Source organism: Zonotrichia albicollis, chromosome 3 (genome assembly GCF_047830755.1).
Source record: "Zonotrichia albicollis isolate bZonAlb1 chromosome 3, bZonAlb1.hap1, whole genome shotgun sequence".
Lineage (NCBI taxonomy): Eukaryota > Metazoa > Chordata > Aves > Passeriformes > Passerellidae > Zonotrichia > Zonotrichia albicollis.
In genome coordinates, this window is record NC_133821.1 from 63,927,771 (window position 1) to 63,941,191 (window position 13,421).

At 41.4% G+C, this 13,421-nt stretch overlaps 1 protein-coding gene across 2 annotated transcripts in view; it reads right to left on the bottom strand.

The window, feature by feature from the left end:
- Positions 1-2,001: 2,001 nt before the first annotated feature.
- The window catches only part of PLAGL1 (PLAG1 like zinc finger 1), a 49,854-nt gene continuing 38,434 nt past the window's right edge, over positions 2,002-13,421 (bottom strand). Inside the window, exons 5-7 of one of the 2 annotated variants that reach the window (XM_074537668.1) lie at positions 12,111-12,230; positions 10,075-10,571; positions 2,002-9,678 (exon numbers count right to left, since the gene is read on the bottom strand). In XM_074537668.1, coding sequence (XP_074393769.1) covers positions 8,403-9,678; positions 10,075-10,571; positions 12,111-12,230 — 1,893 coding nt within the window. In that variant the 3' untranslated portion in view covers positions 2,002-8,402. The remainder of the gene's footprint in view (positions 9,679-10,074; positions 10,572-12,110; positions 12,231-13,421) is intronic. The other variant, XM_074537669.1, reaches the window with a different exon arrangement.

The window sequence follows — 13,421 nt, forward strand, 5'->3', positions numbered from 1 at the left end:
CTGCTGGTGGGACCAGGTGTTGAACTGCATCTTGAGTGTTCCAGAAAAGCAGGGGAGTTCTTCTCCTGTAGTGTATAAACTGTGACACAAGCTGTTCCTTTCTTTCTGTAAGACTACACATTTAATCCATTATGCTCTCAAAGGTTTGCTGAGGCTCCCCGACAGAGGGACATGGAGTTTTGTGGGAAGCAAGCTCTTGGCTATGCTGCAATCTCCATCAGACAAGCTTTGGTAAGCAAACACAGTCACACTTGTCTTGTCCTGGAAGCAGATTTGCTAAACTGTAATTTGTGGGCCAGTAAAGGCCTATATTTTAAAGCTTATATTAATATAAGAATTGAAATTCCAGAGAAGTTGATAAACTCTTATAACAAAACATGTGCTGAATATCATCTGGGAGTTACCCATAACTGGAGCTCTTTTTCTGACCAAAAATGTGACAGAATATGACAGTATAAAAAACTTTGGACAACAACTTCTTCAGACTCTTCTGCAGTTATATTCCAGGGCAACAGCTGGAATAGTAGAGAATGAGATACCTGGCAGCTTTTGCAGTACTTTGAGAAAGCTCTTACTGTTCTTCAGGGCTCCCTGCTGTTGGAAGGTTTGCTATTCCTTGTGTCTAGACACAAGACCAAAGGGCAGAGCCCCTTGGGAGAATCAGAAAAGTAGAGCTAGCCATCAGTGTCTTCAAGTGAGATCCTGTTTTGTTATAGATAAGAGAACAATATAAGCAGTTCCTTTAAGAGAGTACTGCTGGTTAGGGGGGTTTGGATTATTTTTTTAAAATATGTTGAAAAATCTTGTTACTCTTTCACCTATTCAGAGCAGGAAAAATGGCTTGCAAATGTGAGAGGGTGGGCCTTTGGCCTGTTCCTTCCTAGCACTGCATCAACAGCAATTTGGAGAGTTTTCACTAGAGTCTACAAGCTCAGTGCTAGAGTTGAGTGATGACTATGCATCTTGTTTTACTAGGACAAGCATCGACTGATGGAGAGAAAAGCTCCAACATTAACACCTGCTGTGTTAGCACTTCTGGAGAGAATACAAAAAGAGAAACGTAAGCCAGGCAAAGAGTTCATTTAGTCATATTTATGTGTTTCTTATAACAAACCCTGAGGTATTTGAGGTGGGGGAGGCATTTTTTAAAGCAGATCCTAGGCTTTGGAATCCTGTTTTCTGATAGAATAATGTAGAATTATAAAGTTTGACTTTTTTTGCTGGGCTTTTTTTTGCAAGTCTTGACATGAAATCCTGAACTTATTTCTGCACAACACTTGCTATAACTGAGAAAAGACAAAGATTCCAAGGGGATGTTGTTGGTAGTGAATGGCTTTCCTGATCATTATCTTGATCCCTTGTGTGGACTGTATGCACAGAGATTTTCATTTGGCTCCTCAAGAGGGACCTCAGGAGTTAGAGGCCCTCAAGCAGAAGTATCTACATAGACCTAAAATACAGAGTCTGGCTTTGAAGTTCTTTTTGCCCATAAAGAACTCCATAACCTTTACTCTTCAACTTTGAGATTTATTCCATCCTTTTGACCTTAAGTCCATTTGGATGAGGTACCAAGCTTTGTGTGTTGTTTTTTCCAAATGCCCTTGAAGATTCAGCTTTAAAATTAACATCACCACTTCCTAAAATAGTTCCTTCTAAGCAGGATACCACATAATATGTTTTCTAGGAATCATTGCTACTGGTAATCATGACCTGTATCAGTCTATGTTTAGAAGATTTTTTAAAAAGTTATTTTAAAGGTTATTTGTAGTATAACCTGTGAATTATAATACACACTGCTCCTTGTATCAGTATCTTTGATCCCTATATTTCTAAGGTTTGAGAATTTATGTAGATTATCATGTTTTATGGCAAGTAAATTTCAAAAATAATGATCTGCAGAGGCCTCTTCAGAAACACCAAAGAAAACAAAAAAATCTAGGAGTGTATCTGCTGGGAGAAGACCCTCAGGAAAGTCTGGGTAAGAAATTATTATTATTTTTTATTTCAATATTGTAATGCAAAAAGAACTTGTTTGTTTTGGTTATACAGAATATCCTGTTGCAGTGTTTGCAGTATGAGCTCCTTTGTATTAATTGAAGCAATCAATTTCACTGAAACCTGTAGCAGAGCTCCTCGGGGCCCCAGTGTAGGCTGCTGAGAATACTAATTTTGGTGTTGAATGGTCTTTGATTTGGAGCAGCCCCATCCCAAGCAGGCAGTGACTGTGCTCTGCTCGAGAAGATTTGCCTCTCAATAGTGCAAACCTCTCCAGCAGATCTTGTGCACGTGCAATGTTCTCCCATTGTCCACGTGTGGAAGATGCAAGCATTCATTTCAGTAACAATTATGTCAGGATGACAGTGTGGAGGTTCTTCCTTCTCCTTAGTGTTTTGTTTCCCAGACCATGATGTTTGGTGCTCCTGCTCCTCTGCCCATGCAGTCACAGGGGTTCCCATCTCTGGACATGTCAAGCCATGTCAGAGCAGCAAGAAGCCCTTCCAGCCCATGTTCAGGGTGGTTGTGGTGCAGTTGCTCAAGAGGATGGCTCAGATGGTCAGCATCTTGCACCCCTCTGAAATGTTTACAGCTGCAGAACATGAGTCCTTTGCAGGAAATATGGCCAAGAATTATTCCCTGTATCTGGCCAGATATTTTGAGCCTGGGAGAGATGCTTGTGAGAGTCCTTGGAGCATGGGAGGAAAGGAATGTGCACAGACCAGTCAGTTGCAGAGACTCACAGTCAGAGCTGTTGCAGGTTCCTCTGTGAGCAGTTTTACTGTCCTTGGTTGCTGCTGGTCAGTGGCTGGATCCCTCAGCTGTGGGGGAGACTGCAATGGGCAGGGGAGTGTCCAGCCCACAGTGCCAATGTCAGCTCTACCCACCTCCTTGACTTTGCCAGCCACAGGAAAACTGCCCTCAGTACCCTGTGGTGTCACCTGGGACCATGTTAGCAGCATAGTAACTCCTCTGGTTATCACACAGGGTCTTGCACCCACCAACAGGGATTTATTGATACCATCACCATTCTCAAGGTTTAGTCACTGAATTCTGAAACCTGGGGCTTGACGCCTCTTTTCCCCGGGGATACTGGCTGGTCCAGGTACCACTGGTGCTGTAGTTGCAGAGGTCTGGGACAGCCACTGCCCCCAGCGGGTCCCAGGGACAGACATCCACACTCACATCTGAAACAGAGGGCAGTGGAACTGTGAAAAAGACTGGTATAGCTGAGCTGGGTGTTGGCAACTGCTGCTGCATTTTCTGTAGCACTTGAGCTTTGCCAAGTGCTTTGCAGAGCACTTTGGGCCGGTGAGAAATCAGTTTCAGAGCTACCCACGAGCCTTTTTTAGCTGAGAAAGGAGATGTGAGAAACTGGCTTTGAGTGGTGCATATAAATGGTCTCATCCTTAATGTGCCTGGAAATGGATTCCTGGATGAGCTGCTCCATCAACTTCCCACAAGTACAGGTTTAATCTTCTTGGAGAAAATAGAGTAAAATATAAAAGCCCTTTCTATAACAAGAAATAGCAAGTATATGGCTTGTTGCTGCTTCTAGACCACAAGTGGACAACAGAAGATAAGAGTGACGGGTCGGCAAGGATGTGTTAAGGCTTTCTGCTGGAAAGCAGAAGATCTTATGCAACCCAGTTTTTCAGCACTACTTCCCCCTGAAATGCTACAGTTGCCAATAAAATTATCAAAGTGTAATTCACTGGCTCAAGTTTGACTGGGGCTTTTTCTCGCTAGGCTACAAATCTTATTATGCTATCCTGTTTAAAGTTGTGAGATTATTTGCATCCGCTGCCAAGATTTAATTAAATGATTGCCTAGAGGGGTGGACATTACCAGCAGTTCATTCAATGGTTTTAACAAAATGCAGGAAGATGCAGTACCATGTGATTTTCTTTTTCTTTGCCCTAATGCTTTGATATATTGAACAAGACAAGTGAACATTGTGGAACTTCATGTGAATATTTAATACAGTCTTCCAGTAAACAATAAATGATAGTGATTGATACATGAGAAATGGCCATGTATGCTGTGCATCTCTTCAAAGCACTTTGATTTCAGACTAAAACCAAATCTCATTCTTGCATTAAGCACTTCAATTGCTTTTAAAAATTCATCAACAAGACAGAAATGTTGTAGAGATATATTCCTTCTTATTTTTTGGTCACTTGATCCACTGTCAGCCTTGGATCACCTTCCATAAACTTTCAATGATGCAACAAGTAGGGGCTTTTTAGCCCAGTAATTTTCAGTAAGGCTTTCAATTAAAATCCATAAGGAATTTTCTTACCTATTAAATGCTCATTAAGTAAATTAAGATGAAAAGTAGTTGGACATAGCAGTAATAAATACCATATTTTAAACAGTTTAATTGAACTACTTAGACTCTAGCTAATAATGATTAGATGGATACAGAAAGGATGACACTGAAGCAACTGTAACTCCTAGAGCTAGAAAAGGCAGGCATGACAGTAGCCCCAGCATATTAAAGCAGTGCTGCTTAGCCTTTCTTTCAGTCCAGGAAGAAGAGGGAAAAAACCCCAAACCCATTCCAAACTATACTGTGCAATGTTACCACAGTTGCTTTCTTTAACAACCAAATAAATGAATCCTCAAATTTAGGGTAAGTTTTACTGTATTTGCTGCTGTGTGTGTGTCCTCATTATTTTCTGTCTGTTTACAGAAGTGTAGGATTTTATAGCTTCATTTCCAGTATCTTACAAAAAAAAAATATATATATATATTTATATATAAGGGCAGGAATGGTGTATTGAGGAAAAGCATTTTAAACATTCCACTAGAAATGAACCAATTATTAATATACAGAATGTACCACCCCAGTTCAAACTGGCTATGAAAAATTTTCTGAAACTAACAGCAACCCATTGACTAAGGAAATGGAAAGTTCTTACAGGAAAACTTTATAAATAAAACTGAAGGAAAAAGAAATTAACTTGGTTTCTGATAGAGGATGGGAACTTAGCAATGGATCAACTTGGGATTACATAGAGGATGCAGTCTTTTGTTCCATGTAGTATAATTTTAGCTTCTTGACATTATTTCAGCAGGTTCCAGTCTTTTTTCTTCTTTCATAAAAAGAATACTCTTTTTATGAGACCAAATGTTTACTAAATTTTGTTCTTTTACAGTATGATTTGATTATAGTAATTCTGTTGTTTATTCACCACATACTGCTCTGCTTCTACAGGTTTTCAAGCAGAGTTCAGATAAAAGAGTATTTTTATCTCTATTTGAATGTGAGGTAAAATATCCCAAGACCTCCCAGATCCCTTACCTGCTGAGCCATGGCCATGGCAGCTCTCTGCCCTTACATCCACCTCTCACCTTTGGAGGAGGACTGGTCCGTGCTGGGGCTGCTGCCCTCCCGCACCGCACCCACAGAGGATTGGGGCTGCTCTCCCCACCCCGGAGCTGCCACAGCCCTGCCTGAGCCAAAGGCAGCGCCACCAGAGGTGTCCTGCAGCCCGAGCCTCGGCCACGGATGGCCTCAGAAATGCTCACAGAGGTCTCCCTAACAAACACATTCTGAAGGTCCAGTCCTGCTTACAGCATTGGATGACTCAGGGGTATCTCACGTCTCTTGAGTTGCAAGAACTTTAAAACAAAACTATTTCTGACAACATAACTGTATGAAACTTTTTGCCTTTCTTCGTCATGGGACATCATCAGCTTCTGCTACATTTATGATGCCAAGAATCTGGAAAAAGAAAATTGAATGGGCTGATGGGTTTAAGCAGCATTGCACATTTAAGGTTTGTTTCTGTGCTTTACTTGCAGATACTGTGGTTGTGTGCTTTTGAAGTATTTTAAAATGCATCAAAAGTTGTTATTTTCTTTTTATTTGAATGAGAACGTCTTTAATCTGTAGTTGCATATGCATTGGTAAGGAATGCTTATCATCTTTCCATATTTTGGAAGAGGCTGAGATCAGGCAGCAGCACCTCTGTTGGCAGCCCAGAGCTCAGGTACCGTGCTCCAGGGCCAAAAGATCAGCTGGAAGAACGTGCTCAGTGTCCGCATAATGTTTGCTTCTTAACATTACATTTAAATTCAAGGACAAGTATTAGGTTATTAATGACAACCCTTATGAAAGCACAAACCAAAATGACAAAATGTGTATGATCAGGCAGCACTACAAATTTTTTTTTTTGTAGCAAAGAATATTTTGTTGTAATTTAGTTTTTTTGTGTTTTTTTACAAGTACATAAGCTTGCTTGAAGCCAAGAGAATACAATTTGCACAAACAAGGAAAAAAATACAGTTAAGTGAATATACACACACACCTCTTTCCAAGTCCAGAGGAAAATACAAGCCTAGCTGTAGAATGTGCATGTAACACTGTTTGCAACCTTTTCCCTATTCTGGAACTCATCATTTAAATAACTACTCACTGGACATGACTGTGCAGTACCGGTTTGCCTCCTGCTGTTGTCATTACAGGAAGGACCTTAAAATTCCTTTTGGTTTGTCTTATGCCAAAAATTTTCATGACAAAAAATCTCCTCAGCATGGCATCTGCAAAACATATTCTTTCATGAGCTGCAATAAGACAATCCTTAATCCAAGTACCGATCAGCTTGTAAGAATATTCGATGACATTGTACAACTACAATGATCTGTAGCCCAGTAACAGCAAAACAGCAATAATTTAAGAATTATTTTTTATTTGAAGCTCTCTGGAAATATTCCTGTGATTAATGAGGGAGAGGAGAACATGCTTGCTCCATGTTATATTAGTAATGGCCATTGGTACAATGAACTCTCTTTGGATTTAACAGAACAGTAGTTCTTGGGGTTTGAGAATTTACTCAGATTCAGAAATTCCGTGTCTGTTTCAGATGAAACAGAATCCATTAGTAACTGAGCCATCCACTAAAACAATTATTATTTTTTTGTAACCAGTTTGTTAGGCAACAAACTAAATTGTGAAGAGTTTGTTTCTTTGTTTAATTATGTCATCTACTGAAAAATGTGATCTTTACAATTTCTGCTTGTTCACGCATCAGGTACTGTCACACTATGCATGCATAGGACTGTCACACCAACCCACTGTCCACAGGAACTGTTCATGGACAATTCACCCCAGGAAACAACCAGAAGTCCCCGTGGTTCTGTCTGCAATAAACAAAGGCTGGAGTCCAACTGCAGCAGTCCCGATGTTTCTGAGCAGAACCCCCATGAGTAAAATGGCTGCAACCATTATCACACCCACTAATTTCAGCTGACACTCGTCAGGCAGGTTCAGAACCTGGTTTTGAACAGGGCCCAGTGTCAGCTAGGCACCACAGCCCCTCTGGGCATGGACCCCTGGCTCCATGGGGGTACCTCTCGGGCACAGGGTCCCCTGGACCAGGGCTGGATTTCTGTGAAAGCCCATATTTTCAGATGGTTGCAATTATTAATCATTTCCCAGACTAAACAATGGCCATTTTTATCAACAAAAGGTGAATAAAGGCCCCTTAGGTAGGATGCAGTATTTTTTATTAAGTGTTGAATTAATCAAGCTGTTGACCCAATGGGATACCATAAGCTTAAATTTAAGCAAATGCTCAAATGCTTTACTAGAAACAGAGAGAGAGAGAAAGAGAAATGTCTGATGTCTTGACAGATCCGGCTCTAAATGAAAATTAATGTTTTGTTTTAACTTGAGACAATTCACTTTTCATTCTGAGAACTGCATGTATCCAAGACTGCAGTTCTTACAGCCATTCAGAAGTGGTAGTTATTTCCAGCCCTAGGGAAAAGGCACACAGCTGAACTGCCTGCCAGAAAACAAAATCTAGTTTAACATAATAGTGATGAACTTCATTGAAGAAAGTGAAAAAAGGACGTAAGATTTACTTGTGGAATGATTCTGATTTAAATTAAGGATTAATAAATTTCATTGATTAAGTGCTTAATAGAAATCTATCTGATGTTGATAAATTGTTTGTTACATTTGTCATGTGTACAAATTTGCTGTGATTTATGGCTCATTAAACTGATTTCTTTGTGATTTCCCCCCTCTTCCCAATCACCCTAACCATATTTCTCCTATTGCAGCAGCCATAGTTTTATTGTGCCTGTTATGATACTTTGCTGTCACTGAAGATAGTTATTCAGTTGTTTGCATGAGAAGAAACAAAAATATAGAGGGAGCTGAGGGAAACATGTTAGTTCTACTGTTGTCATATGCTAAAAAACTAACAGTATGAAAAATAGAGCTTCTTGTTTATTAACATCCTGAATTTAACTACCACGTTCATAACGTGCTTTGAAAACATCCGGGGCAGTTTTTCTTCAAAACAAAACAAAAACACCCCGGTCCTAAGAGATTAAAGTAAGAAGCACAGTCTTAAAAAACAAAAAGGAAAAAAAACCACACAGGATGATGGTTACTTGAAGGCATGGTGAAAGTGAGGCAATGTTACAGAATTTGTAGTGGATGGAAAGGAGCGAGGAAGATGGTGCAGCTGGTTTATGGCCATCCCACCAGCTGCCAGCTGAAGACCTTGCTGTTGGCCAAGGCCATTCAGCCTGTGTGATGGCTCCTCCGAGCCAAACGCCATTGTGATGTCCCCAATAGTGTTCTGGTTGTCACCTGGTGGGAGCTGCCAGAAGCCCATCAAATGAGTGAGATCCATGAAAGGCAGGCTTGCAGGTTCAGCTGCTGCCTCTGTCTCTTTGTGCACTGGGTACTTGTTAATATCCCCCACAGGCCCTGAGGAAGCTTCTTCCATACTGATTTTGTGGAGAGACTGAGGTTCTGGTAACGGCAGGTCCTCAAGAAGATGCACATTGTAACCTTTAACATCCACTTTTATCGGCAGATTCTTGAGGGCTCCTGCGGCAAATGAGGTAGAACTAAGGTCGTATTTGTTAGGCTGATGAAGGTTCAGGTTGATAGGGACAGCAGCTGAACATGGTGTGGGAGGGACAGCCGGGAGGCTGTCTGCACAGCCCATCCTTTGCAAGTGAGGAGAAGACTCAAGAGGAAGAGCAGTTTGTAAGCTTGACTGGGAATGAAGATGTGAACAGTTGTATTCCTCTGTTTCTGAACTATTCACAATCCCATTTGGCACAGGGACCCTTTCAGGAAGAGGGGACAGCATGCTGGCATCTTCCTTCAGTCTGTATGAAAAGAGCTGGTCAAGGAGACCCACTGAGTCACCATTCTGCAACCTGCTCTTCAGCAGTTCTTGCGGATGAGTCTTCCTAGTATGGCGCGTCAAGTGGTCCTTCCGCCCGAACCTCTGGGCACAGAACTGGCACAGGAAGTCCTTGCAGCCGGTGTGAACCACCATGTGGCGTCGCACATCCTTGCGGGTATAGAAGTGACGCTCGCAGTGGTCACACTTATGTTTCTTTTCCTTCATGTTGCCAGTCGGCTTCCCTGCATGACTTTTGAGGTGCTCCAACAGAACCTCGGTACCACCAAACTCTTGGGCACACACCCTACAGGTGAGGTCCCCGCTGGTGGCAGCATGAAGAGCCAAGTGTCTCTTGTAGCCTAGCTTGGTGTTGTACTTCTTGCCACACTCTTCACACTTGAAGGCCATCTTGTTGGGGTCATGAGTCTGAAGGTGATTCTTTAGATGGTCTTTCCTGTGAAAGGTCTTTTCACAGTAGCCACACTGGTGAGATTTCTGTGGAGAATGAGTGGCCGAATGCCTAAGAGAAAAGAAACAAAACACAGACACAAAAAAAGTTATTTGTGTTCGCATTTATTCTAGTACATTTACTCTTGTAGCTTCAAAACTTGAAAACACTGGAATTCTCAAAGGAAGGCATTTTCACAACTTATCAGGTTATTAGTAAATCCTACATTTTGGGGAGGGGGAGGAAGGTGTTAATCATAAAGCATAGAGTAGCTTAAAACTGCTCAACATCATATTTTTGAGTAGCCACCATAATTAAGGGAGACTAGTCTTCTCCAATGCTACCAAAAACAGTAATAATAAAAACTGAACCTCAGGGATTAACCGTCACTGGAACAACCCAAAGGAAAAAGATGTCTTTTTTCCCCCCCACACCCCCAGTCAAAAAGGAATGCCTTCAGAGCTGTACCTGAGCAGTTTATATTTGGAAATGAAGGCTTTTGTGCATCCGTGCTGGGAACACTTGTAGGGACGCTCCCCTTTGTGTGCATAAGTGTGGACCGTGAGCTTGTCAATGGAATCAAAGATCTTCCCGCAGAGTCGGCAGGGAAAACTATCTGGCTGCTTCACTTCTTTTCCCTTCAGCAGTGAAGACCGACCATTTCTCCATTTAGGAATAAACCTTACGAGAGCACCACAAGTGCTTCCTGAGCTGGCACAGCTGAACTTTGCAGCAGAGGAACAGGAAATGGTCCCAAAGCATTGAGTAATGCTTTTGCCTAATGATGCTCCTCTCAGTTTCCCTTTGAGCTTGTTCTTTGCTTTTACAGGTCCCAATTTATTTGGTGGTCTGAACCTCGTAGGAAGGACTCGGTCCTTATGGATGCACTGGTGAGATTCCAGCAGAGCAAAAGTTGCAAAAGTGCTTCCACAGCTGGAGCATATCCAAGAGTCTACAGGCTCTTTCTGCAATGAGAACAGAGACAGGTCTTTCTTACTAAACATTCTAACCAGGTCATATTCTTCTCACTCATCTTCTCCTGTGCGTTTCTAAGACCCATCATTGTCTCTGGTGGTATTTACTTCCATGTCCTACCACCTAGTTGTTCAACTAGCAGTAGATTGTGTCTAGGAGTAAAAACTCAAAGGTAAGGTAAAGGTTGGCTAAATACTGGTTTATACGTTTTTGTTTAGCATTTACTGTAACAGTCCTGAGTTCTTCACCTTTGTTTATCTGTGCTTACTGAATTTCAAAGTCTCCACATTTGTTGCATTTATGAAATTACTCATAAACAGTTGTAAATTGTACTTTTATCCTAGGACTGACATAGTTTATCTGCTATTCCAGCCACACAAAAATGGAATGGGTTTCTGTACAAAAATGTAGTTTAGCCACACAGATTTCCTTGTGTCTTGGACTGACTCCATGCTTTACCACACAGCAATGGCCAATGGCTCCAGGAGAGGCTTCCTCACTTAGCTTGGCATTTGGCACTAGACTTCCATTAACTGGATAAGAAACACCTTAGGTTTAGGGATCCCAAGCCTATTCTGACTTAAAGCCTGTTTTGTTTTTTTCAGACAGAGTATTATTTGGAAGTATTACTTCCATGGAAATAAGAGCTCAACTGGATTCAGTTGAATTCACTTTAAATACTGATATTATAAAAATTCTGATGAAAAACAATTACCAAAAAACTCCTATCACTAATGAAAAATACTTCCAATTAACTCATGACCATGTACCTCCTCAACTTCATCTACCTTTCTGTAAATTTCTCATAAACTGTCCTTCTTTTCCCTTGCTCTTGGGCTAGCTTGCTCTGGAGAGCATGGTGAGGGTGTATCCAATCCCTCTTTATTTCCAAACTGAGCCCTCCTCTCTGCTAAGACTCGTGCCTGATGCTGTGGCTCTCCCTCACCTTCCTTCTGGGGAATATTCTGAACACTTCACAAGCCTTCTTGGAACATGAATTCCTGGTTCATTTGTATTCCTGGTTCATTTGTTTCACATTCTTTCTAGATTAAGTATTGATTTTCACAGCCATGTTTTCAACACTTAACAAACGTCTCCCATCTGTTTAAGGATTTCTGCTATGATATAGAGGGGAAGGTATTTGAATTAGTAGAGAAGGGTTACTGAACAGGAAAGACTGAAATAATTAGTGGGTACTCTGGCCAATCAGTCAGAGCAAAAGAATGAGAAATGGTGAAAAAACTCTGAGGCTTGACAGCTTGGTTATCCAAAAATTAGTGCCCATCTTAAGTCTTTCCAATACATCAAGTGGTGCCATTTACTTCTGACTATATCTGATGGCTCCATTGGATCACAATAACAGGACTGGAAGAACAGCCTTTCTCTGGGCAGCTGCTTAGCTAAAATTGCTAAAAGCACTCTGTGGCCTACACTTGCATTACTAGAGTTATACAAACAGAGAAAACATGTAAATAAATCATAATTTACTATGTCTAGTGATGCCTTCAATTCAGAGTAGAAGTACTTACTGCTACTGGAGGCAAAGGAGAGACATCTGATTCTTCTTTAATGAAGACTGCAGAAGCTTCCATAAATTTGGCATAATCGGCAGCATACCATACTTTCAATTCTGTGTGGGGTTCAATTGGCTGTGAATGGAAAAAAACCAGCACATGTTCACTTGTGTCAATTTTCCTAAACCAAACAATAAGAAAAACAGGAGGGGCAGGGGTGTGCAGTGTTTTGTCCTTATCCAAACAGCATTTTTGACTCTGTTTAAATTATTGGTAACTTAGTTTCAAGATTCAAGCACTTTTTGAGCATTACCGCCTGCTTTCTTGATTGACAATTTCTGTTTCTAAAAGCGGAATTGTGTATGCACAGAGTTTTGAGGCAGGGGGGCCCTGTAGAGGGAGGGATGCCTCAATGCTCATAACCTTTGCTCAGTGAGATACATTTGCCTGTAATGTTCAGACATCCATCAGTCTTTCCAAGCAATATCCCATGGCCATTCCTTGATGTCTGGAAGCCCTTTGGACACAACACTTAACTACAGGGTACAGGCAAAGGAAAAATGCCTTGTGAATGCACAAGATCTTGGACGCCTCCTGGATATGTTCCGCTGAGCATGGGCGCAGAGCTGATCAATATGTGCACTGCAAGGCAAATTGGCACCTTCCCCAGGCTGGCTCTGGTGTGCCTGGCTTGCTGAGAGCGTGCTTTACTGTAACTCTGCCCTCCTTCCACTGAAGCCTTCCCCCACAGGATTAAAGGAGCCCATAATCTGCAGTCTCCCATCCAGTCATGCTTGCCCAAATCTCTCCTTGGACTGGACTATGACCTCTTCTGACAAATACTTTCAGTCAATAGTATAGCAGAGAGAAAAGGAGAGGCATGGTTACACTCACTGGCTAAAAATCTATTAGTTCTTTAAATGCAAAGGAGAGAACTAAACATGATTTATATGACTCCCTGACGCTGTATACAATTCTCTTCATCTATAATAAACACTATCATTGCTGCAACAAGGGTAGAGCCAACTGCACTGTACTTGTAGTTTTATTTTAACTAAGATAAACACGTGCCACCAAAAAAAAAAACCAAAAAAACAAACTAGCCTAGAAAGAGAGCAGCTGAGTCTTATTCCAGAAAACATGACATCATAAAATCCCCTTATTTTGTAATACTGGTGTGGGATTAAGCATGGTAGGCAAAAGACAATGCAGATTGTGAATGTAGACAGGTGAGGGGTTAATTGTGGGTTTAATGCTGAAAATTGAATTTTGTATTCCCAGGCACAAGCCTGCCTGCCAACTAGAACCCGTGTGGGTTGGGTGTGT